Source organism: Canis lupus, chromosome 22 (genome assembly GCF_048164855.1).
Source record: "Canis lupus baileyi chromosome 22, mCanLup2.hap1, whole genome shotgun sequence".
Taxonomy (NCBI): domain Eukaryota; kingdom Metazoa; phylum Chordata; class Mammalia; order Carnivora; family Canidae; genus Canis; species Canis lupus.
The window spans coordinates 3,560,006-3,586,548 of NC_132859.1; the positions used below are offsets into that span (position 1 = coordinate 3,560,006).

Sequence of the window (26,543 nt, forward strand, 5' to 3'; positions counted from 1 at the left end):
AAAGCTTCCTTTGTTTATGCAAAAATTTAAATGAGTAAAAAGTGTTTATCTTTTAAATGTGGATATAACAGGCAACCCATTCAAACATAGTAATACACCTCAGTGGTGATCCTGCTCTACATGAAAGCATACTGTTGTCATAGGAGAGGGACAGGAATGCTATAGACACAACACAAACGGTCCAAGGAAGCCAAACAACACATGTGAAACTATCAATATTGAGTCTGTAGGAATGCAGTTTTTGGACTTTGGAGGAGCTGCTAAAACATGATATCTTATCTTTTATTCTCTAAATGGGAATTATGGTTATTCAACTGCCCGTGGATATAAGAAAAAAAAAAAAGGCACAGAATGAGATTATGCAAATCTTGCTGAAATGCCACATTTCAGCATTTGAGAAGTTTTTACACTTGTTAGTATATAAATATACTGATCACTTATTAAGTGCTGTATACTTCTCTTGATTTCCCTTCCTGGTTTGGAACATTCTTTCAAAACATATTTAATGAAGCCCTTGTTATATTAGACAGCTCTATGTGACAAATTCCTAACAATAGGACATGCCTTTAAAAAGTGCCCCCCCCTTCTTTTACTATAATTAGTGCCAAAGAGAATTCTATCACTGAATGTGATAGTTTGTAGATCTTCCCATGGATCTGGCCTTATTTCCTAATACACAAGGATATATGCATAGTCCCCCAAAGAGACTATTACATCCTAGCTAATGAATTACTACTGTTTATAAATAGAATTTGTGAGACGGATCTTTCTTCTTATTTCTTGTGTACTATTTCTCCATCATTGCTTTCGACATCTTGATAGATGGCCTTGATGAAAATATGGCAAGTTCTATAAACAAATTATCCTTTTTAGGAGTTAAAAAGAAATCTAGTAATTTTATTATTTGACTGTCCAAGTCCAATGCCTTTATAATCATCTCTCAGGAGGATTTTCCATTTTAATGTTTTCCAAACCCTTTGCTACAAGAGTTTCTAGTATCATTGTATAGCTGCCTTGAAAGGAATTTTACCTTTGAAATTCACTCTAACTTTATATAATACAATGATTTCAAGTATTTTTTTTCACGTATTTTTTTCTGGTTTTGTCATGAAGTCAAATGGCTGGTGTCATCTAAAATCATTTTGAAGTTCAATTTATTTCAATAAATAAGTAATCCCTGAATTTTAACAAACTGTATTTCAATGTTGTAAGTTTAGAAATGGCACAATAACAGAGTACGTGGAACTTGCTACTTACCTTCCCATCAATCTCTAGTGTAAAGTTATTTTGGATCTGGGCTAATGTCATTTTGTTATAAAGAAGCATGGGATCATTTCGATCTTCAGGTTTAGTTGTAGCCTATGGATTTAATTTTCAATAATTATTTTAGGACTAAGAATACTTTAGAGAAATCTAACTCTACATGAAGGAAAAAGGAATATGGAATAAGTATAATTTAAGTGCTATTTTGCATACTGTTTTTATGATTAAAATAAATACATATCAAAAAGAAAAGTGAAATTTAAGAGATTTTAAGTATATTCAGTAATAATCATTAAGATCTGGCTGCTGTGTCAAGTATAAGATTCTTCAAAAATCTTTTTATACTTTCACAATTGCTGAACCACATAAGCAGTGTCCACAGGCCTCTTTCCTTCTAAGGCTTATGGCTCAGTTGTTTCTGCGATTGTTTTCTAAGATAACTTTCTAAAATACTGTCATCTGCAATGTGTCTCTCAAATACTGTCTCCCACGTGCTCATCGCCCCCATTCAGTATCCCAGTTAAGATCCAGACAAGAAAAACAGAAAAACCTAAAAAGCCACAATGGTTTCTGCAAGAATTTAAATAAAGCAAGTAAGAGAAAAAAATTCCTAGTACACATCATAATTATCTGAGGAGAGTGCTAGCACTCCTGCTTCTGTGACTGTCCTCCTATCCTGCTGCCTCACCAGTTTAGTATACTCTTACTCAACAGCATCCAGTTTTAATTACTTGCTTATTTTTTCACTGAATCAAAAAAAAAAAATGCAATGGCAATTCCCTATCTAGGGGTGGAAATAGGAAAAGGCAAATTTAAGTCAAGAGAGACGAAAGGCGGAAGTTCAATATGGGAATTATTTCTCAGTGACGATGGCTGCAATCTCCTCTTTAGGTCACTTATTTATTCACTGCTTAAAAAATTATTCATGAACATGTGAATGGAATAATAAGCTGGATAATGCCAAAGATACACAGGTGATTCAAAGAAGACTAAGACCTCACCCCCACCTAAGTCTAAGAGAGGAGGAAAAACACAGACACAAATGATTTTGAGGTAAGATACAACTGTCAGAGAGCTATGGCTGATCAAAGGAGAACATGGTCTAGGAAGGTGCAACTGGTAGAAACCCAGGCCAGCAAACAGTTATCCTCTAATAATTCTGTTTCTGGCACACAACCACATGGAACCCATCCAGCTGCCATTCATCCAGCTGCAGCTCCAAGCAAAGTCTGGTTCCGATTGGAGATTTTTGGTTTCACGTAGCTCCAGGAAAGCTCAAATGGCCCTCTAGGGTCTTTAGTCTTCAGGACTCTGATGGCAGTGGCAAGCGCACGGGGCTGTAGGAGCACAGACCGTCTGCAATGTCAGAGGGAGCCCTGCAGATCGTAGACAGAAACTGACCACGGGTTGAATCAGTAACCTTGATGCTGCTTAGACAGAGTTCACTCCTTGAGACTCTAGACTGTCGGGGGAACAGCAGACAAGAAAGTGCCAACTCAGACTCCAGGTTCACGTGAAACTAGAGGGAACTCAGGAAAACACACTATGGGCTTTGCTGCGAACAACCCTTCCTGCCGGGTCCTTTGAGCCAGCCTGACAGTCGGACCTCGGTGACATCGCGTTGCCATGTGGCTATGTTCAGGGACCAATATTTCTAAGCAGAGGGATGCTCAATCTTCGTGATCACCCTAAACTTTAAAATAAAACAAAGTAACACTATACACATCAAAACTAAAACAGCGTTGCTGAACACTTAGCAATCACACGCGCCCTGAGTCTCGAGGACATCTCAACAACGGTTCGACTACAAGTAGTTGGGCTTTTGGTATAATCCACTTATCATAGGTAATTAAGCGTATCTTGTTTAATATTTGTCAAACTTAGCTATGTCTCCAGGATGTCAGAAACCTAGCTCACTACAAAACTCTACAGTTTCAAAGGTCCTCTTCATGTCAATGATTCATTACTGAGCTATGCATTTCTACAGGTTGGTTAAAAAGTTGCACCTTTGACCTTTACAGTATGATAGAGAGGAAAAAGAAAGAAGAGAGTGGCAACACCATGCGATGTATTAGAGGAATTGTGTTTTACACTGGCAATTTCTTTTTCCAATTCCATAACTCTGTTCATTTCCAAAGAAAGCTGGTTTTCATCGATGAGCAGTCCTTTCTCCTTACGAATCAATCTGGCCACAGAAATCATAAAATCTTTATACGCTGTGCAAGCCTGCAAGAAATAAATAGCAATGAATTGCTGGAGAACATTCTAAGTGTTTAATCATGTTAATTTAACTTAAATTTCGTTTACTAATTTTCAGTAACACATGAAACACAGTAAAGTAGGAGTCCTTTTCTAAATCCTAAAAGAAACGACCTGTACAAATTCTTAAAAAGTCATCATGGGTTTGAGTTAGAGCAGAACAAACGAGTATCACTTTGGAAATACTAAGCAATTTATAACCATTTGGTTTGGCAATTCTGTAATTTTCTATTTTTAGTCATCATTTTAAATTGCCTTACTCAGAATGCAGTTACAAAAAACACTTGATAAACAATAACCTAGCATTTTTTCTTAAATAATAGTAAGCTCCTTTCCTGAATTCCATTTCTCAAGTTTTCTCTGCTTCCATCTATCTTTTTAAACTGTTCATGAAGAGATGGCCACAAACTCACATAATATTATCAGGACATCTTTGTATCTTTTTTGGCCAAGCAGTTGTTTTTTGTTTGTTGGTGTGTGTATGTAAATGAGACTGTGTTCTCATGAGGTCCACCAACCTGGAGATTTTAATTAATTCTATAGCTGGCTCATGTTAATATAAAATTTCTAGATTTGGATATCGGCTCTTTTCTAAGAACTTAAGTTTTTCTTGTTTTACCTCCACATGCATTTTAGCTATGTGAGGTAAGCCATAAGCTGGTTATGTTATCAACCTTTTATGGAATATAGAAATGCCTTATTCAAATTCAGAATGGCGTCAACACCAGGAAACTGAATACCACCTCCGTAAGTCTCAACCCATCTAATAATAGATTATTATTAATTAATAATAATAATAACAAATTAATTAATAGAAATAATTCGACCATTATTATCCATCAGCAATTAAAATAAATTATGCTCTCACCTTGTTAAAATTTACTAAAAATTCAACTTTCTAGCACCAGCTTAATGACAGACAACCACAACTGGGGTAGTCATGCCACACAAGTGCGGGATTAATGGATTAATGGGCACTTCTAGGTTTCTAACACCATTTCCAGGATAAATGTGAAGGAAGGTTATACAGTGCTTCACACTTTGTAGTTTTGAGAGGGTTTTATACCCCCTACTCATCAATTATCACTGAGAGGGGCAACGCTATATTCACTGTGAGCACAAAGGGCACATCTGAATTTACAGTGACTCATCAAGGGATCAAACATAAAACTTACAGGGAAATAATTATTTTATCAAGCGAGGTGTATAGGTATTCTCAATCTGAAAATCGAGAGGACAACTGGAGGTAAGGTTTAGATACGGGCATTCCATAACTTTCAATAAATGGTAAATAAACAGTTCCCCAGGAAGAAGGTTTCCCTTTCCACAGATACCCTGTAATGCTGGGGTATCTCACTAGCATTTCTATGCATGGATCTGCTACTCAACTGAGCAAACTATTTTCAGCTGCGAGTCTGTATTAAGAACCTAATCACTAAGGTAACAGGGAGAAAAGGATGTTTTTATGTATATTCTCATCCAGTCCATTCTTTTCCCATTAAAAGGTAATCAGAATTCTTGTTTCACTTGGAAGTAAACAACATGTCTGAGCTCATACCTCATGGGACCAACTATTCCAAAGTATAAGCATGCGGTGTTTTGAATTAACTATATTTCAAATAATATAAATTCATCTGCATTCAGTGGGGAATTACTACCGGCTATGAAGGAAACGGCAATTTGAATTTTCCAATATCAGTCTGCTGAGATTTTTGTTTTTTTATTCTGTGGGATGCTTTTTTGTTAATGAGGTGAGAAAGCAATAACAGGAATGCTCTCCTGCACTTCACGGACTCTGCAAACTGGTTCTACTCCTACTCCTGTATCTTTATCTTTACAGGTACATTTAAGGACTATAGAACTTGGTAGAAGGCAAGCACAAGAACTTTGGATGGTGCTCCTAGTCACTGAGTAGGAAAAATTTCTCAGAAAACCAGAAGCCTGGGTTATCACCAGCTTCTGGGATGCCTGAATATTTAATACAGCTACGTGGAATGCACCACTTCTTTTAATGAGCTCCATTACTTGGCAACTATTCCAATGTGACTGATTAAAACATGTGTCTTCGTATCTTGATTATCTCTCCTGGCTTCTAAATTTATCTAGTACCTGTCAGAACCCAGGCTTCCTCCTGCTGTGAAATCCTTTCTTTTTACAAGATAGGATCCTACCCTAAGGTTTTCATTTTCTTCCTTGAGGTACTTTGTAGATATGTAATATGCCAAATGATAGTAATTGTCATGATTTGGGGAGAACGTAATCAACATGTTTTAACATTTAAATAGTACATCGGGTAGGATATTTTTAAGATTGAAATTCAATTTTCCTCTTTTGTCACCGAGAGGGCAATTAGTTACTAGGACAAGGGTCAGAGTCGACCATCTTGACAGTCATAAGGTAGCCTGGTTGAAGCCTTCGTGCGGTGATCCTTTATGTGAAAAGGAATCTACTGAAATATCTACGTAGCCCTTCTTTTAAAAAATAAAACATTGTAAATCCCAACTCCTATAACAGCAGGTTCAAAGATGATCATTGGTTTTACATGGTTTTATGGTAAAATCCATAAGAGCAATTTTGTGAGTTTGTGAATTCTGTGCTTTCAGTGAGATGATATTTACTAACACTTAAGACCACGAATTGTCACTCTAAGTAGAACCGTCTTCATTTTGCAGGACCAACCATTGGCATTTATAAATTGACTGTCTTCGGAAACTGGGCTTCTCCTACTTGGAAAAAAGCTGGTATTTGTTGGTTGCCAGAGGGAAAGACAGCAATGACATGTGACTATTGTCCTTTAAACTTTAGTATCTTTGGGATCCCTGGGTGGCTCAGCGGTTTAGCACCTGCCTTTGGCCCAGGGCCTGATCCTTAAGACCCGGGATTGAGTCCCACATCGGGCTCCCTGCGTGGACCCTGCTTCTCCCTCTGCCTGTGTGCCTCATGAATAAATAGATAAAATCTTTAAAAAAAAAAAAACCAACAACTTTAGTATCTTTGTTTATGAATGACAGCAAGACCCAGGGATGAACAGATAGCTTTCCAGTTAGACTGGCTGATATTTTGCTACTTCAGTGTGACAACCACCTAAGGGAGGATAAGGAGTTTCACTTCCAAAGATTCTTTTCCAGGACACCCAGCTCCTACCAACTTTCTGCCTTCCCTTTTCTAGGGGAGGCATGTGGAGCATGATGTAACTGAAAAGCCCAAGAACCGTGCTATCCTCAGCCACGGATGTCCGGGGATTTTTAATAAAGTTACAAAGAAAGTTCCCTGAAGGAACCCACAGGGGACACCAAGCAGGAAAGATAGGTTTCTCATCAAAAAGATTCGTTCCAAAAAAAAAAAAAAAAAGATTCATTCCTCCTCCCCCTTCCCCATTTAAGCATCATTGTCAGGGAGCGTGCAGCTGCCAGCAGGTAATGACTGGCTCCCCCAAAGAGGGAGTGCAGATACACAGAATCACACAGCCCCTCCTGGGGACCAGAATAGGGAAAGGGCATCCGATCTGAGCAGGAGAAACACAGGACACAAGAGGATCCACTGTGGACCCGCATGGGGATTCCTTGGGGCTTTCATCAGATTATTAATGAGGAGAGCCTGGGAACTGTGAGCACTTGTGTAACTTCTAAGGCCTACCGCACACGTATGAGAAGATGCATATAGTTCTTTTTATAAACCAGGGTCAATCCGTCTCAAAAAAATTCTCTTGTCAACGCCATACAACCAAGATGAGTCTTGTCATACTCGCTAAGTCTCAAGTTTCAAAGCTCCTTTGTGTTTTGTTAAATACAGGTACCTGGACTGGGTAAAACATCCTGACTGCTAGTCACCTGGTGCCCAGAGGGGACAAAATGAGGTCAGCAGTTTCCCTCGTAGGATCTGTTTTATCAAGTCAGCCCAGCAGCAGCCGGAGTGATCTTTTTAAAAACCAAAATCAAATTACATCTAAATGATCCACCTACCCCGTCCCCAGTCACTTACTTTGTACCACAGTACCTTGTTTTGTTTCCTTTCTAACACTACTGTCTGCATTCATCTTATTTCCTTAAAGTATTTACTGGTTTCTTTGTTGTCTATCTCTTTCCATTAGAACGGGAGTTCCAGGTGAACAAAGATCTTTTCTGCCTTGTTTCCTGATATCTCTATGGCTTAGAAGAGTAACTGTCACATAGTAGAAGCTCAATAATTATCTATGGTTTAAAAAAAAAATGAATTTAAAATTTCAGTATATTAAGTAAATTTCCCTCACTTTCTAGAAGTCATCAGACTTCTATTCTCAGCCCAAGTCTGGAACAGTTTCTCTCAGCTTGTATTTTGGATAAGTGGGCAAACAAAACTCTCTCTAGGTTTAACTCAGTCTCAGCTTGCACCTGCTCATCTAAAGGACTGCAAACCTCAGCTTGTGCTCTTTCCTTCTTTTCTGGTCTGCATTTTCTCTTATTCAGGCAAGCAGATCCTGGATCATCTCTTTCTGGCTTCCAACCATCCTTGGCCAGGTTCCAAGTCCTCTATCCTCAACCCTCAAACATCTCCATTATTTATAAACTCCCGGTTTTTCTAAAAGGATTAAATTCTTCATGACTCTGAACTCCTTCTTCCCACCATGCCTCAGAGCACTATGTCCTACAGTTCTAACTTCCAGTTCCTGCCTCACCTCCCCTGGCTCTCATCTGCTACCCCAGAGGTTTTCTCACTTTTCTTTTTGCCCTGAAATGCTTTGTGCAAATAAATATTTTGTTGATGTACAAGCGCGTAAAATAAATCATGCTGGATTGTCTTGAAGTATGCAGACACGAGTGTGTGGCCCCACAGACCCTCTTCTGACACCCACGAAGAGGTCGTAGGTTTGGAAACCACCACTCTGGCTGATGCTAACATCTCAGGTGAACATAGAGCATAACCATAACTATAACCCAGGGACGCTCAAATATTTAGGGTTGCTAACCTACAGAGTTCTTTACAAAAGAGGATACGGTAACAATTAGCCTTGATAATCTACAGAGGTAAAGAAAGGGAAGCCTTGAAAACAATTCCAGTTTATGCCCAAATACAGAGTTCAGAGACTCTTCTGAAGGTGAGCGATTTCTTAAGAAAATTCAGGCCGTCATTCCATTTAGTCCGTCAGTCAATATACAAGAGCTTCCTCACATAAAGCTGGTTCCATTGAAAAATCCCAAGAATGAGATGATTACCTTTTTTGGGTAATGTCTATCTCTCCTATTGTTTTCCTTGAATAGAAATTTATACCCTTGGAAGGGCTAGAATTCTTTCAAATCTCACTACTCCTGTCCTTTGAGGTAGGGGTGTATCATTCAAGTTAATCAGAGTAGGTTTCCATTGCTTCCAACTAATGTTCTTAACTGACACATGGATCTTTTAATCTGTGAGTTTAAGCAAGCCATTTAACTTCTTTGGTTCTCTTTCCTCATTTGTAAGATAAGGGTTAATGGTTTGGACCAAACTCTAATGTCCCATTTAGCTCTTCAAGTCTGCCTATGTGCAACCTTAATTATTAGGAAAATATGATCCTGGGGCACCTGGGTGTTGCAGCTTGTTAAGCATCTGACTCTTGATTTTCGCTCAGGTCTGATCTCAGGGTCATGAAATCAAGCCCTGAGTCGGGCTCTGCATTCACCTCAGAGTCTGCTTGAGTTCCTCTCCCTGTCTGCCTCTGCCTCGCTCCCCAGCTCTCCTATAGTTCTAACTTCCAGTTCCTGCCTCACCTTAAAAATAATAAATTAAAAAAAATAAATAAATCCTTTTTTAAAAAAAATAAATAAATCACTTTAAAAATTAAATCTTTTTTTAAAAAGAAGATATATGATCCTGTCATGTAAAAAAAAAAAAAAAATATATATATATATATATATATATATATATATGTTTCTGGTTTTTATTGCCTTAGGGTATGTTCCGTCTATGTGAGAGGGAAAACAGAGTAAACAAAAAGGAATGGAGGTATTTAAATTTAGAATAACCAGATGAATACAATATGCATTTCTCAAAATATAACATTTAAAATTGCCAGAATAAAAGCACATAATAAGTTGGAGAGGCAAGAAGGTCTTTTAACAAGAGAAAGAGGTTTTTCTCTTGGAGGAAGAAGGTAAGAAATAGATCTTGAAAAAAAATGCCTCATCTATTTTCATTACTTACTGGTGTAACAGCATAAGGCATTTTACTATTTTGAATGCCTTCACAACACAAAAATTCCATTTGGAGGGTATCAAAAGCAAAAAGCCCCACAAAAAAAACAAAACAAAATAAAGTAAAAAAAAAAAAAGAAAAAAAAAAGGAAAAAAAAAACAAGCTTCCACGAAGCAGAAGCAGCAAAAGCTTTCTTAGTAATTGTGCTGTTAAAAAAATAATAATAATAATTGTGCTGTTTGCATTGTTCATAAGAAGTTTGGTTTAGGATTGATTATCTGAATGAGCTGGATATCCCCAAAAGGGGGGTCAAGGAGGACCTAGAGAAATGGGCTTAGGTATTGATTTGATCAAGACCTATGATGAGGGTCCTTCTGATCAAAGAGGGGGTGTGACCCTCCCTCATCCCCAGCCCCTGAAGCATAATCTGCAAAACCAGATTCCACGGTCTAGTTTGAAAATCACTGGCTAGAGTGCCAGACAAAGAAGCCAGACTTCCCTAGTCAAAGATGGAGCACACGTCTTGGTAAAAAGTTGGTGACCTCATGTTGTACCTCAAAACTTTTCTTATTTATTTCCAATAAAATAATGTGGGACCCACAAGTCGAGGACCCACCGAATGCGTGAATATATCTCAGGCAAACTGAATATAGCAGAGGAAGAACTGGAGATTAAAAAGAGGAAAAGTGATACACGGTTTGTAAGATGTTTATAAGATGCTTGGGCAATAGAGTCCATCAGCTACTGATGTTCTAGAGCTCACGTCTGCCCCAAAGTCAAGGTTAGGAACTAGGACGGACCTCTAAGAAATGGGATGTTTCTGCCTTCCTTTTCTTTCCTCTCTTCTCTACCATCTGTCCCCTCAACCACTGATTCATCCTCTGATTCATTCATTCAGGATTCCTTTGATCATGAGTAAGAGTCAGAATCCAGGCTGGATACTGGAAATAAAACAACAAAATCAGTGAGACATGCCACTGTTCCCACTAATTTTACAGTTTCCTACGAGGGGTTGTGGGGAGGGGAAATGACTTAAAATAAAAAAGTATCCAGAAAGCCATGTGCTATGGGAACAAAAAGGTATCTTCATCTAGTTAAAAGTTCCAGGGAAGGCCTTCATGAGGAAGTACTATCTATCATCTATCTATCTATCTATTCATTCATTCATTCATGAGAGAAACAGAGAGAGAGAGGCAGAGACACAGGCTCCATGCAGGGAGCCCGATGCGGGACTCGATCCCAGGAACCCGGTTGAGGCAGACTCAACCGCTGAGCCACCCAGGTGTCCCAAAGAAATAAAATTTAATAGTTAATTTTAAAAGGTAAAGGAGACGAGCACCTGGGTGGTTCAGTTGGTTAAATGTCTGCCTTTGGCTCAGGTCATGATCCTGGGGTCCTACGATGGAGCGAGCCCCCAAGTCGAGACTGCTTCTCCCTCTCCTTCTGCCCCTCCCCGAGTTTGTGTGAGCTCTCTCTCTCTTTCTCTCTCTCAAATAAATAAATAAAAATCTTCTTTTAAAAAAATGAAAGGTAAGGAGAAAGGAAGGGGGATGGGCAGATCCAGGTGTGTGGAATGTTCCAGGCAAAGGGAACAGCATATATAAAGGGAGCAAATCAATGCAGACCAGTGATTCACTGATATAATCATATCAAGACTTCTTCCAGCTTTATGACTTCCACTGGATGTCGTTTCGTTAGCCTATCCTTTTCATCATTTTTTTTTTTTCATGAAGCAATACCACACTGAGGAAAAAGTATTTAAGGGGGTTAACTTTTTTCAGAGACAGCAAGGCAGTGGGAAAACTAGAATCAACTTTTACCTGATAGCTGGCTAGGGATGCAGAATAGAAAATAAGTGCGGGATTACAGGTGGAAGTGACTGGGAGACGGGAGCAAATATCATGGGGGCAATAAGGAAAAAATTGGAATTTCTCCTGTAGCCACATACACTCCTCTAAGGGTCCCCCCTCCCCAAATAATGGATTTTAAAAGAGGAAGAGGGTCCTGAAGTATTCTAGTAATTACCCGTTTCCAGGATGACGAATGTCATCCCACATGCCAACTCCTTTCCACTGGCTGCTGGGAGCTAGAGCGCCGACCTGAGAAGCACCCCAGGGACCGAGGTTAGCAGGAAGGGGTACAGGGACCAGTAGCCCTCTCTACGGAAGCGGGGCAAGGCAGCAAGCATGCTGTGTGTCTGTGACTCAAATCCAGATCATCGAAGGGCACCTTATTTGAACCAATGACTTCTGGGCTGCAAATGCCAGTGCTGGGTTTTCTCTACCACTCGCTCATTCAAAGAACCCTCCTGGTAAAAAGTCCTACTCTCCGCAGTTCGGAATGAATGATCTGATGGGAGGAGCAACAGACAGGGACGAAAGTTCTAGCTCTGGTTCTACGGTTGCTTTGCTGATTGTTCCAGGGCAAACCTGTGAGCCTCAGATTCCTCTCCCATATTACTCATTCTAGATTTGATCACCGATGTGTAGTTTGGGTATAAATACCGTATTTCCCAGACCAGAGGATGCAAACTGTGGCAGGACTGCTAAATGCCTTTGGGGTCCAAGATTCCCTTTTCCTAATGAGTTTTTAGCAGAACTTTTCTTCCCCATCAACCAGATTCTAAAGAGGCACCTACCCCCATGGCCACCCACATTACGGCTACGTTCCCCAGCCTCCTCGATAGTTAGCAGTAGTCACACGACAATGTGCTAACCAATGGCCTGCACGCAACTTCCTCTGCATCCCTTATATAAAGAGGAATCTTTTCTTTTCCCTGTGGCATGAAATGTGAACAAAGCATTGGGGAACCAACTCTGACCAAATAGACTCACACAAAACACGACAAGAGGTTGATGTTAGCAGGAAGGTGGTCAAAGAAGCTGTGGTTCTTTGGATTTGGAAGCTGTAGGATAACAGGAGACAGAAATACTCTGTTGGAGCTTCACTATTTTTAGGTCTCTCCGTTACCACAGCTTAGCGAGGACCCAACTAACTTACAAACTCAAGCACACACAGGGACCAGGAAGTCCATATAAATCCATCATCATCTAAATAAAGACTGTTCGAACCTGGAGAACAAATGAAGCAAACACAACAACAGCCACGTCCAACCACTGCCGCTTGGGAATATAGGCCTAGAGTTTCCAGTCCTATGAAGTTATCGAGAGATCTGGATTCTCAAGTAAAATCTTACAATTTTTAAAATTACAGGCAACTGATCCAGACTTTAAAACCACAACACAACTACAGGTTAAACAAAAATGCCTTGATATGGACTCAAGCCTATGATGGGCCAGTTTGTGACTTGTTCTAGACTACGAGAGAGCACCGAGTATAAAATGCACAAAAATACACCATCATCTTAATGCTGCTTTTTGAGGGGAAAAAAAAAAAAAAAACTTTATCACATTAAACGTATACACTGACTGCCAGGTAATCCTTGATATCAGAGACATTAAAGGACAAAAAAAAATGCACGTATTTTTAGGATTGGAAAAACCTGATGTCTTTAGGGCACAATCTTAAATATGAAAAACATTCCAGTTGATGATGCTGACAATGAAATATAATGAGTCAAAATTCCTCAATCACCCTCAACTCTGCAATAGGAAGTAGCTCGAAAACCCTATAATAGCTGCAGCCCACACAGTAACTAGGTTTATAATGAACTCAAATACCCCACCTCCATCTGACTGTCTGTGCTCCTAATTGTGGCCTTTTTTTTTTTTTTATGACACATCTTTCCCTTCATTTCAATGCAGTGGAGCCCCTCAAAAAGATAATACAGTGAAGTTAGTCCCTGTCACTGGAACTTAATAACTATGCAAAATGGGTTTTGGCATAAAGGAATTAAGCTAACAATTTTAGCTGAGTGGGAAGTTCAGCCATCCTGCTCCACTGTCCCCCATGAGGACCATCACCTTAACTTCTGAGTTACAGAGTCGTCATGAGGACGGCACTGAGAGAACGAACACCTCTCCCAGACACCTGATACACCTCACAGGGCCGCGTGCATCCTGTGTTGTGTTTGACACCAATCAGCCCAGGCAGATGGACATCGTGTGAGGGCAGCAGGGCTCTGGGATACCACGCAGCCCTGCAGGACGTCCCGCAGTCCTGGGCGGAGGATGCCCCTTGGCCCACTGACCCGTGTTGGAGGCAGAGGCTTGCCTGAACCCAAAGTTTCCACCTCGGTAGTTCCCTGAACGTCACATCCATGAGCTCTGAAAGTGCACCGTGGGCCACGATGCGTCTCCCGGATCCTCGTGGCACCACCCGACACCATGATTCATTCATCTGCTCGCTTTTTCCAAGTGATGCCATTTATAGAGGAAATGCAACACTTAACATTCACTTTTCCAAGTGGGTCACGGGACTTAATGGACTTAAATGGTTAAGCACTGAGACCCGCACATAAGGAATTTCAAGCTTCCTTATTTCTCAAGAGCATTCCATTCATTCTGTTGAGACTATCCATTCAGCCAACGGAAGCTCAACGTGATGTCTTGGTTGGGAGTGAAGGACACAGACAGCTACGTTTAGGTCTGCCTTCATCTTTTTCATTATTTCTAAGTTCACACCAATTGCTCCTGTAGCTTTGTGGTTTTGTTTGTTTACCTCTTCATATATTCCAGTGCAGACATAGTAGTCTCTGGACGGGAGGCCAAGTCGAGGCTGGTCAATCTATAAAAAAAAAATATGCAAAGAGGAAAAGAAACGGTTCAGTTGATGTGGGACAGTTGGACCAAATACAAGCCCGGCTGTCTGTGTGCGAGCAAGATCCTAGTGTCCTTGCTGTTTATAGGGGTGACGATCAGACCATGAGTGAATGAATCCAGATGGGGCAATGGTTTCCCCACTACTTGGAAGGGTTCCACTGATGGGTAATTAGGTAATCTGGAAGATTCTGCTGCAGGTATTGGAGGAAAACCAGAGAAAACTTAAATGAAAATGCACTGGGAAGGATTTTTTTAATGCAAAACAGAAGGGACAGGTGGACAAAAACATGTTAGAATCTAACATCGGGAGTTTCTAAATGACACATTTACAGGACATTTGGCTCCCTGAGATTCTAATATGCCCTCCTGGGGGACGATCTCTTCGACTCCCACCCTTAACTGGGATGGAAAACAAAACAAAACCAAACCACCCCAAAAGTGGAAACGTCTATGGTAACTCTAGAACTGTCTGGCTGGTGGAAATCTTGCCAAAGATTTTTTTTTTTTTTAACATCCCCTACTGTAGGGGGATAAAGGAGACTCCTTGGTTCTCGCCTGCTCTGCTCAAATCCTGGCAGCTGAGCGAGTGAAGGAGGAAATGAGGCTCTGCTCCCGCGGCTCTGAGAGTCCCCGGGCCTCCAGTGAGAGCCACCTGGGCACACGCACAGCTCTGTGGGATAGCTTCCTGCACACTGCAGGGCTAGACGGGTACGGGGCACCCTAGAGCACGAGCGGGTTAGCCTGAGAAAGCCGGCAGCTATAGAGTCCAGGACAATATGAAAGAAATAGAATCCAGAGGATGGGGATGGAAAGAGCCAGAAGGTGTCACCACAGGTAGGGCTCCGTCCATTCCTCTTCCAACCTCCCAACTCTCCCTTGGACATCTCTTTATGGTGATCGTGGAGGATGCTGGCACTTAAGAGCCAAAGAAGTGAATTCTTTGGAAGAAAGGGAGAAAGAGATCTGCTGTAGAAGAGAGCTGGGTTCGATCCCTTTTATGCTTTTCATAAAAATGGTCCTGAAGATTCATACAGTTGTGACATAAATATGAATCTGTGGCTAGCAACTTTTGGGGTACTTTCTTTTACAGGAAACCAAATAAAAGCTCTGTAAATTTCATTCCAAACATACTCACTAAGTATTCATCTCATCTTAGGTAGCATCTGCAGTAAACCTAAATGAATGGCTTATATGAAAAAAAAATCTAATAAGTCCATTTTAAAAGATTATTTTACTTACTTTCACTGGAAAAAAAAAGTTCAGACATTCCTAAGTAACAACCAAAATTGTATTAAAAAAATCCCTCTTCTACGTTCTTTTTGGAAGCAATTAGAAATATCTGGTTTCTAGACTTGCATTACTTATGTAAACTAAACTATGCTCCTTTCATGAACTACAGAGAAATCAAGTGCTATTTCTACATTGGAGGCCATTTCTTTACTTTATGACATGAAGGTGCAGCATCTAGACCTATGGTAGTAGAAAGGAGAGATAAATGTCTAAAGCACAACATAAGAAAATACTTCTGGGGTGCCTGGGAGGCTCACTCAGTCAAGCATCTGCCGTTGGCTCAGATCCTGGGGTCCTGGCATCGAGCCCCGCATCAGGCTCCCTGCTGGAGGGGGGAGCCCGCTTTTCTCCCTCTCTCCCTCTGCCTCTGCCCCCATGCTCTCTCTCTCTTTCTCTCTCAAATAAATAAATAAAATCCTTAAAAAAAAAAAAGGAAAGTACTTTCAAAATTGGGAATCCAGGTATCGGGGACAGAGCATGAATTTATGGCTCTACTGCTCATGCAATTCAAATGAGAATATGCATTATTTCTAAACATCAATTACAACAATGTGTGTAGACATTTTATTAAAATTTAAAGACGGCCTTGGCCGTCGGCCACACAAACTTACATGAATTATATGGTTCACAGAGTTCTTATCATCCGTGCCAACAAAAAAATTAAGAATGACTTTTTTCCCATATTTAGAATTCAGTTGTGCAATAGACTTCTCAGCTGTCCAAGAAGTACCTAAAGCAACAGAAGGTGAAATATGCTTTTAGAAGCTGTAGGGCATTAATATGATACTATCACAACACAGGTTTCACGCGGAAATTATTCTTTAAAAAAGAAGGAAAATTGCCTTACCATATGTTTGCTCCCAATTATCCGTTGCTACTGGCCAGTCATAGATATCTGGTAACAGACTGAGCAGAGGTTGTCCGCCTCTGCTATCAATAGCAGCTTTTGAAAACAATAGAAATAGAATTCATTATGAAGTCTTCACATATTTTGGCACACAGTTAATGAAATAAAATGGAGAGCACTTACATTCATTTATACAAGATCTGTACAACGTTTTTGCTTTCTGCACTGCTACTATATCCTCAGTTTTGGGTTCCTGAAGAACATCTGAAACCGAGCATTTAATAAAATACATCAATGGAACTGCTCATTTGCAGCTATAATTAACATTTTCAAAGTAGTTCCAGGAAAAAAGCTTGCCTTTGTGTGTGTGCGTTCAGTCCCTCCCTCACCCTAAAACCCTACAGGATAAACACCGCTCACCAGACCGCGATTCCTATATTCCTAGCGCAGAACTGGGAGTTGATTTCGTGAGCCAAGTTAGATGAAAGTCTTTTGGACAAGATTATCATTATTATTTATTTATTTTTGCGAACAGTGATGCGTACTGCTCTGTCATACATAAGTTACTTTTTTTTGAAATCGAGAGTAAAAAGAAATAATGCAGAGGAATATGGACTTTAATACGATAGTCTTCTTGATGGCTGGAAATAATGATCTTCGTGTGACTGTACTGCTCATGCTCCAAATACGTCGACCAAACTCTTCTACTTGTTTGGATGTTTGAAAAGTAGCAAAAAATTGTTTTTCTACAAAGTAACTGCTAGAAGAGGGGAACACAAGGTGAAGGATGGCGGACAAGACTTCCTCAACTTCCCCAGGGAGAATGTCTTAGCTGGGTTAGAATAAATATACCTATTCCGGGATGCAAATGTGAGTAACGTCTTCAACACGGTACCGACCTGATATTGACTTCACCCCAGAGCCAGGGTTGGAAAGACACTGGAGGTGGCATTTAGTGGCAATCATTAATTTCTTATTAATGTGAAATGGCACACAGAGGCCACCCCACCTCTAGGGATGACAGAGGTTTATCATGGGGGCATCGTACGTGCCCCCCCAAGTGAAAGGGGAAATGCTGAGGTGCCAACATACCCACTTCAGCGTTACCACCCTCAGAGTGACTTGGTGGCGAGCCACAAAACCTGGAGGGGTTATCGCCTTTAATCTCCTGTGACATTCTCTGTAATGGCTTAAGAGTTGCAGCTTTAAAAAACTGGGTATGTTAAGAGAGAAATCTTTGATGCATAGACACAAACTCCACTAACCTTTCAAAACGACTTCAAGTTCATCTCTTAAAATGTCAAAGTTACTGTAACGGGAGCTAGTCTCAGGAATGACGTTGCGTTTCAACCAGCCTCCACAGGCGTATTTAAAAAAGTCTGTACAGGGCTCAGCAGTGGCATCCATGTTCTGGATCAGTCGAGCGGCTGAAAGACCAGAGAAAGAAGATAAAATGAAGGGGGGGGGGGTGTTGAAGTAGTTTGGAAGGGGGAACAAGTGCTCTGTTGTTTCTCCTTTATGATCAAGTCAACTGGCCTGACACTCCCTTTCCTTACTTAATACAACCATCAATTGAAGAAAAATGATGACTATGCGGGTAAAGTCCTCCTTCCCTTTATCATACTTGGTTGGGTGTATTCCTGAGAGGTCTCGGCCCTCCCATGGTACACCTCACCCCCACCTTCAGATAGATGAGGTTCTTGCTAGTTCATAGTTCAAAATAAATAAACAAATAAAAGAATCCCAGGCCGCCTAAGCTAGCCCGAGCTTAGGGCTGACACAAGGTGACTCTTCGCCCGAATAACTTCAGCTGCTGACTCTACTCGTCAAGGTGCTGTGACTTTGGAATGTCTCTGAGACTCTCAGGGATGTGGGATTGTTTTTTGAGTCTTTGGTTTTTTGTAAGTAATCTCTACACCCAACATGGGGCTCGAACTCACAACCCTGAGACCAAGAGTCGAATGCTCCACCGACTGAGCCCACCAGGCCCCCCTGTGGGACTGTTCATGGATTTTGTCATTGTGGGAAAGATCTGAAGCTGCCATTATTACTTCTTGGACCTTGCTTACAATATTTTCTGCAATTCAAATTTGACATCCGATTTGCATTTGTTTATGTAGAGTCTGTCCTTACAAAATTGGCTGTAAGCTCGTTAGCTTTTCTTATGTCCACTCTTTTATCTTTGCAAAGTACGATGAAAATGCAAATGAGCCCACACTGAGTATTTCCACTGTGCGCAACTCTGATGTGTCCTAGGTGCTGCAATCGGTAGAAGGATGTATAAAATATGAATTGCTGCCATTGAGGAGGATATTATGGAGGCCCAACGCCCACAGTTTCTACACCTGGAAGAGTGAGAAAACCTTCCCACTGTCCTCCCTCCTGTTTTTTTTTTTTTTTCTCACACAAGTAGAACTGTTTCACAGGAAAAACAAAAGAGCAATAGAGAATTCATCTGTATCAAGAGAGTAGAAGATCTCAAACGAGCTTTTGAAAACACTTCGCTTTCTGAATAAATAAATTCAATTAATTAAAAACTTCAAAATGTTGCTGAGATGTGTGGATTTTTTTTTTTTTTTTTCAACTGGAAATGGTTAAGTCTATTTTCTGGTCAAATCGCAAGCCCCTACTTCTCACCACCTCCTGGAGGTGTTTTTGGCTGCCACCTCTGGCTCCGTGTCTTTGACGCTAAGCTATGGGTGGTCTCCAGACCACTCCCCTCCTTGTGGCCTCCCAGGTTTGAACCTTGGGTAAAACTCTGTATTTCCCTCTTCCCTTTAGGCTTTTGGGTAACTCTTCAACTTCTTTTCCATACTCTTGTCATGATCGTTTTATATTCTCACTCCCTTTTAACTACAAGTCACCCAACTCTGCATCTTGCTAGTACCATCTCCCTACTTGTCTATTCCAGACACCTTTCACAGATTAAACTTCCCCAAATGCACTTTTACTAGCTACTCTCTTACCGGAAGAATGGCAGTGGCTTGACATTGCCCAGGTTAAATTACAAAACTCTACGATTTGGCCTCTAGATCTTTCCTAGACTAATCAAAAGTCTCTTTCTACCTTCTCTCTCTCCACCCCCCACCCCTGTTTCTTGTTTGTTTTAAAGATTTTATTTATTTATTCATGAGACACAGGCAGAGGGAGAAGCAGTGTCCCTGCAGAGAGCCCGATGTGGGACTCGATCCCAGGACCCCGGGGTCACAACTTGAGCCAAAGACAGACGCTCAGGCACTGAGCCACCCAAGTGCCCCCTCTCTGCTGTGTTTTTACACAAACTCTCTGCTCCAACCAGATGGGCTTGCTCCATGTGCCACAAACTCTCCTGTGTTTCTCTACCAGGTGCTGTTGCTTCTCTCTCCCTCACCTTACCCTTCTAAGACCTCCTCCCTTTCTTCCCAAACGCTACCCACTGTGCAAGGATTGGCATATGTCCCATCTCTTCCCTGAAGTTCCCATGACTCCAAACTTCAGGGAGTATTTCTTTCTCTGACCTCCTGGGAGCTCACGACCATACACAGTACTTAATGCTCAGATGAGGTATCTCCCTGTGGACACCTACTCTGTCCTCCTAACCATGCTGCTGATGAACTTAGCCTCTTTGTATTCCCATCACCTCATAAAAGGCATGCACAAGTGGTTATATGTGATGACCGTACTGAGTCACCTGTGAGTCCTTACTCCCTCCTCCTACACATCCCCCCTCCCCTGCTCCTGCAGGCCAGACCAGTTCTCATTCATGGCCTCCAGTCCATCCCATCCTTGCAATGCCCACTGTTTCTGCTCTGTTTCGGGCCTTCCTTCTCTTAGGCTCTATCCATGCCCTTTTGCCCAAGTTATGGCCCCAGATCTCTCCCCGCTCCAATCCATCCTGTGTGCCAGTCCAATTAGTGTCGCCATAACATTTCAGTATGCCATTTCCACTCCAAGGTTTTCAGTATGCTCCGTCTGCATTTATAATAAAGTCCAGAAAATACATAAACATATACAAATGTATAATAAAATCCACACCGGAAACTAGCATAACACTGTATGTTAATTATACACGAATAAAAAGAAAACAAGTAAAATCATAGATGGAATAAATGACTCTGGGAGAAATTAAGGAAAAAAAAGAAAGAAAATATCCACATGCCACAACATATTCTCACTCTGATATATCTAGTGAAGCTTCTCTCTCCCTACTTCTTCACATGTGCCGTCTGCCCCCACTTAAATGACTGTGTTCAGTTTCTGCTGTGAACACTTTATAACTTTCTGCTCTTGTGACTTGATGATGGTGTGTTGACCCCTATTAAAAATACCCTTTTTAATCTGTTCATGTTTAGAGATTTCAGGCATTTTCAAGGCTCAGTTCAAATCCTCCTTCACGAAGGACTGTCCTTACAAAATCTGTACCAGCTGCCATCATATTCATTTTTGTTGTTTTTGGAAAAACCATTATCCCCTCATCTAGACTCTGTGGTTCTGGAAAAGAAGGGAATGCGCTTTCTAGGCCTCTTACAGAGCTTAATGCTGTACTCCATCAAGATTTGTCAGTAAAAAAAAAACTCTAACTTGAAACATCAGGTAGAGATTAGGGAATTGACTTTAAAAAGACAGAAAAAGTAATTCCCTTAAACGTTGTAGGAAATGAAGATATGATGACAGGGGAAGTGAAAATAAAGACCTTTAAACACTTGGAGAATTACCATGTAAAGTGAAAAACCAGAAAATTGGAGCCTGAAAGAAGTGCTAACCAAAGACGTTCTAAGCATACATTTTTAGTAATTTTATGTAACTCTTGTCTTGTAAAATACTTTTAAGTATTTAAACTGAATGTTGTAGAGGCAACTGCCATTTTGGGAGCACTTCCATTTTCTTTCTCTCCCTGGGGAAATGGATGGTTTATGTCCTAACACTACGTGAAGCAATAAGCTCTGAGGAGGGAAGAACAGTGAACAAGTAATGAGTAAGTAGAACGAACAAGGACAGTAACGAACAAGCCTCACTGTCAATTTGGAAATATTGCTGCTCTTTCAAACACCTTCAACGAAAAGGAAGAGCAGTGGAGCGGCTCTATGCTCACGAGCACAAATCCACTGCCATGTGCATGCCTCTACACTCTTCACATCTCCCACAAAGGGAAAAAATGATCCTTCCCCTCTTAGGTTGAGTTTGTACTTGACACCCAGTTAAACTACGTGTGTCTGGAAAACAAACCAAAGAAGTGGTATTGAAACAATCTGTGAGGACTATGCGGGCCAGAGATAGGGAGAGGCAACCGTGCAAACTCCTTCCTGCGCCACTTTCTAAATTTCCCTTTGACCAGAGAGCTCATCTGAGCATGGGCGCTTCCAATCACTTCAAAGAGAGCTCGCTGTTCTGGTGAATATTTTGGGGCCATGGGCCAAGGCAAGTCATGGGCTAGCACTTTTATGCCGGGTCTTTGATCAGGCTTCCTTTAATCTCTTATCGTGGGTTTGATTCTCATTTTGCACCTTATCCTCCGGACCTCCTCTGTGCTGACTTTTCTTTGAAGTCAGCGGTAGACTTGTGGGTAGAAGGGCTGTAGGAAACAGACACACAACTGTCAAACTGGTTGTAATTGTTTTTGTATTTTGCACTTTGTTTTGAATTACTCAACCTCTCCACATAACCACACCTGGGCTCTTCAGATGTTTCCTTATCTGTGATTCTGACTTCTGAGTAAACAAATGTGGTTTAAAAACAAATAAAATTATTCACCTTAATAAGCAGACATAGTAAAAAAAAAAAAAAAGAAAAAGAAACGACGTAGTAAAGGCAAATGTATTGACACAGAATGTTGTTGACCAGATGTTTGTGGAGTGAAAGAAACAGTATTTATGCCTTCTAAAAATCTACATAAAAGCACAGAAAGTCTAAAAGACATTTGTAGCAGTTCTATCTGGGTTGGTGGATTATGAGTGTGTTTAATTTTGTATTAGTTGCTTATCTTTATTTTCCAATTTGTATTAGATGAGCATGCATTGCTTTTGCAATAAGAAAAAAAAAAGCATTTTTAATTTAAGAAAATAGTCACATAAAGACAAGAAAAGTAATCTTCTATTAATAATGAGCTTATTTCTTATGAATGACAATTCCAAATGTTCTAGGCTGATAATATATGACACACCATTTTTTTCCCAACTAATCTTCTTGTAACATTCTCCCAACTTACTTGACTATCAGAATTTTAAAACAAGCTCAACTACCATCTGGGAAGTTATTAATTACTGTATTCATTACCAAGGGTCCGTTGTGTGGGTATGGATTAGAAGATGCTGTATAAGCTGGGAAAATGTTTGGGATCCTTAAATCGGGCGGTCCTGTTCTGAATCCTTGGGCTTCACCACTTTTCAGTTGTACAAGATTAAGTAATTTCCCCGAGATCAAGCAGCTAGTAAATGATGGAGCCCCAGGCCTTGCACTTAGGTTCCCCTGGCTCCCAGTTCACCACTCTCTTCCCTCCATATTTTGGATAGACCAGGTGGAGCTTTGTGAGAAGCAGTGATTTGCATTCTCCCTTTCTTCTTTCTCACTCTTTATTTTCCTCTTGCCCTCCACTTCCTCCCCTCCCAGCCACTCTGTAAGCACAGCTTTTCTCCTTCCCCAATGGCAATCGTATGACCAGGAAGTAGCTCTGGGTCAAAGGTAGGAGAAACATCAAGCCTAGGAGGGTCTGTAGTACCCAGGAAGAAGGAAGAGGTTAAAACAACAACAACAACAACAACAACAACGGATGAATTCTTCACAGCAGGGCAAGCAGACAGGCAAGAGGCATGGAGCCCATTTGCACTCAAAGGCACCCCCAGAAGCACATCTTCCTGAAGTGGGCATGTAGCAGGATTCCAGCCTAACTCATTTTTGGGGGTGATCCACTGGATCACGGAGAGCGAAACTTCTCAGGGACGCGTTTCAGAGCAGTACTTTTCAACTCCGGCTAACCATGTGAATGACCTCAGAAGCCTTTTAGGTATCCAGATGCCCAAAATTCACCCCTGATCAATTAAACCAGAATTTTTGAAGTGGTCCAGGCACTTTTTAAGGCTTCTTAAGTGGTTCTCATAAGCAGCCAAGGGAAAAATCATCAGATTAGAAAAAAGAGAAACATGGAAAGTGAGGACAAGAGAATCCAATATCAGAACATAAACACAGTCTCCCACTTAGATGAATCGGGCATTTTCTTCCTGCCTTTCCAGGCTGTGTGAATGGGCTCCCATCATGACAACAAATATTTCTAAGTGCACTTCGGGCCCTTATAAGGCCCCAGCACAGTATTGCAGGAAGTCACACGTGTGTCTCCTGTGTACAAGCGCACTCTCCCCAGGCCTCCACAACCTCTCACCCCAGCCCCCTCCATGAGCCAGTTCCTGGTGTAGGAACTGTGTGAAACTGCCTTTCTTTCATCTGCTATTGTCTTGGAGGCATCCCAAGGAGACTCCTGGTGCCTTCAGGTAAATAGCTGACTTATATTTTACCTCTATGCATCCCTCTCCCCAAAACCCCAACGACCAATAGGCCTGGTTCTGGGGAGACTATCATAGCAAAACTTGCCCTCTATTCAGAATTACTTCTCTGATGGGCAAGGCTTTGTTCAAGGGACATTTGTGCTGCGCTTGACTTTCTGTTCCTCAAAGATGAGCTCCCTCTAATCTCCAGAGCCTCCTAGGCCTCTCAGGCAACAGTCCAGAGGCACAGCTCCTCCACCAGTTGCCAGACATGATGAGACATGATGAAACTCCAGTTACATTGGAACTCCTCTACATGTCTCCTCAAGAAGAAGCGATCCTTGATCTGCCTTTGAATGCCAATGGCTTCCGTGCCACAAGATCCCTCTTTCCTACCTATGTGCCCTGTTTCTATTTTTTTTTTCAGATTTTTATTTATTTATTTATTTACTTGAGACAGTGAGAGAGCATGAGCATGAGCAGGGGTGGGTGATGGGTGGGGAGGGGCAGAGGCAGAGGGACATGCAGCTTCTCCACTGAGCAGGAAGCCTGATGCAGGGCCCGATCCCATAATCCTGGGACCATGACCTGTGCCAAAGGCAGACACTTAAGTGACTGAGCCACTCAGGTGTCCCTGTACTCTGTTTTCCAAAAACATCAATAGTTTGCTAACTGAAAATAAGATTTTTGGCACTAAGCACAAGAAATATTTCAGTGTTTATACATATACATTCCCTAGAGGCTAGTGCTCTGTTCGTGTGTGTGTGTGTGTGTGTGTTAAAGAAATTTCTTCATGTGTCAAGTGTTCCTGGGAAATTGTCAGTAAAATAAGAGAAATCTGAAATAAATATGATTGCTACAAGTAGCAAATAAATAAACTGGATATCATAAAGCTCTGTGCTGTGCCATTCTACTGTGAACTTAACATCTTTTTTTTTTCTTAACATCGTTTAATAGTGGTTCCTATTTAGTATATCGTTGGTGCTTCTCCATGAGAACGAATACATGGGAATTATGAATATGGCCAATTCTTTTCATTTGATGGAGTTTGTTCTAAAGTCATAACTAACACTGAATAAGCAAGTACAGAGTCATTGACCCTTGGGGAAATACAGGGTTAGGGTCTTATGAGCCTCTGATTACACAGCATTTTCATCAACTAATCAATACATAATCTTGCTTTATGTGTGTTTCTATTTAACCAAAAGACATTTTGGTTTATATATATATATATATATTTGACTCATCAATACTGAACTCACAGCCGATAACACTAGAACTCATGACTGAACAAAACTTATCTAACACAGGGTTTTTTCTTCGTAAGGCACAACACAGCTTTCTGGTGCTCAGAAACACTAACAGCACTTCAGCAGTGTGTCTGGGAGCCATTTTAAAGTGGGAAATCACCAACAAAAAGCACACAAAAAATGAAGACTATGGCACTAACTAGACCGAGAAAAGGATTCTTATTTACAGTCCTTGTTGGACTGAAGCCGGGGGACACACATGTAGGGCAACTCCCCTCTTTCACCAATCTGCTCAGGTCTACAGATGACCTCAGAAACACTGTGGGGTTGATTCGGGGGTTACAAAAATATTTTAGCCCGTAGGGGAGTTAGCAAATAGGGAATTCGCAAATAACTAGGATCGACAATACTTTTGTCTGTTTTTCCTTTGAGATTTTTAAACTACCCAGAAAATGTACAAAATAGGCAACAAAATTAGGTGGGAAAGGATTCAAATGATTTCATCCTCAATTACTAAAATTCTATTTTAGTGTCAAACATTTTAGATAGGTTAGTTATCTATTTACAACCTAAGTGCCACACGCCCTACTCTACGAAAAAATGTCTGTCCTGACCCTCTTACTCTGCATAGAGCTAAAGTTTAGGGAATGGTACGTGACAAGACCGTTTCCAGCTTGTTCTCTCCAAATCAGTCTAAGCCCTTGGCTTTTCTGACCCCAACCATGCAACATTTTCATTTCGTTACCTTAAAATCACTATAATCAGCCTGACTTATGACTGTTCTGGGCGTGGCCAGAAGAGGTCAGAGAAATGTTGGGGTGCCCAGGAACAAATGCTCTTGTAAAGACCTTAGGACACCCGTTTCTGACCCAACCTCCTGTCCTAAATGTTTGTTTTATTAATAGACACTAAGCCTGATATTACTTATGAGGCAAATTTGACAAGTTAGAAATCTCTTTTGACAACATTCAGAAAGTATTGCTGACCTCATTCCCCTGCTGCTACCCTCCTCCCACCATCCCCCAGCCAAAATTAAGGCAAAGTCAGAACGTTTTGAAAGAACACAAGGAAAATGCAATGTAATCACAATGGGTCACAAAGGACTCCATTCAAAAGGCAGTAATGTGGAAACTAGAATCTAGGGGACCATTCCTGAAGGGAAAATGATTGAAAATTAGCAAGCACACAGACTAATGCTAATAAAAACCAAATGGTTTTTGTTACAAACATTCCGGATTCTTCCACGGTCCACTCCTCACTTTTAAATGAAATCCTTGACTCCAAATTGCTTTTTTGATACCTTGGTTACAGA

At 40.9% G+C, this 26,543-nt stretch overlaps 1 protein-coding gene across 5 annotated transcripts in view; it reads right to left on the reverse strand.

Moving 5' to 3' along the window:
• Positions 1-26,543, reverse strand: part of MME (membrane metalloendopeptidase) — a 96,213-nt gene that overhangs the window by 44,585 nt on the left and 25,085 nt on the right. For all 5 annotated transcript variants that reach the window (XM_072792202.1, XM_072792203.1, XM_072792205.1 and 2 more), the window contains exons 4-10: positions 17,793-17,954; positions 16,711-16,791; positions 16,528-16,623; positions 16,292-16,410; positions 14,290-14,355; positions 3,355-3,489; positions 1,258-1,359 (exon numbers count right to left, since the gene is read on the reverse strand). In XM_072792202.1, coding sequence (XP_072648303.1) covers positions 1,258-1,359; positions 3,355-3,489; positions 14,290-14,355; positions 16,292-16,410; positions 16,528-16,623; positions 16,711-16,791; positions 17,793-17,954 — 761 coding nt within the window. The remainder of the gene's footprint in view (positions 1-1,257; positions 1,360-3,354; positions 3,490-14,289; positions 14,356-16,291; positions 16,411-16,527; positions 16,624-16,710; positions 16,792-17,792; positions 17,955-26,543) is intronic.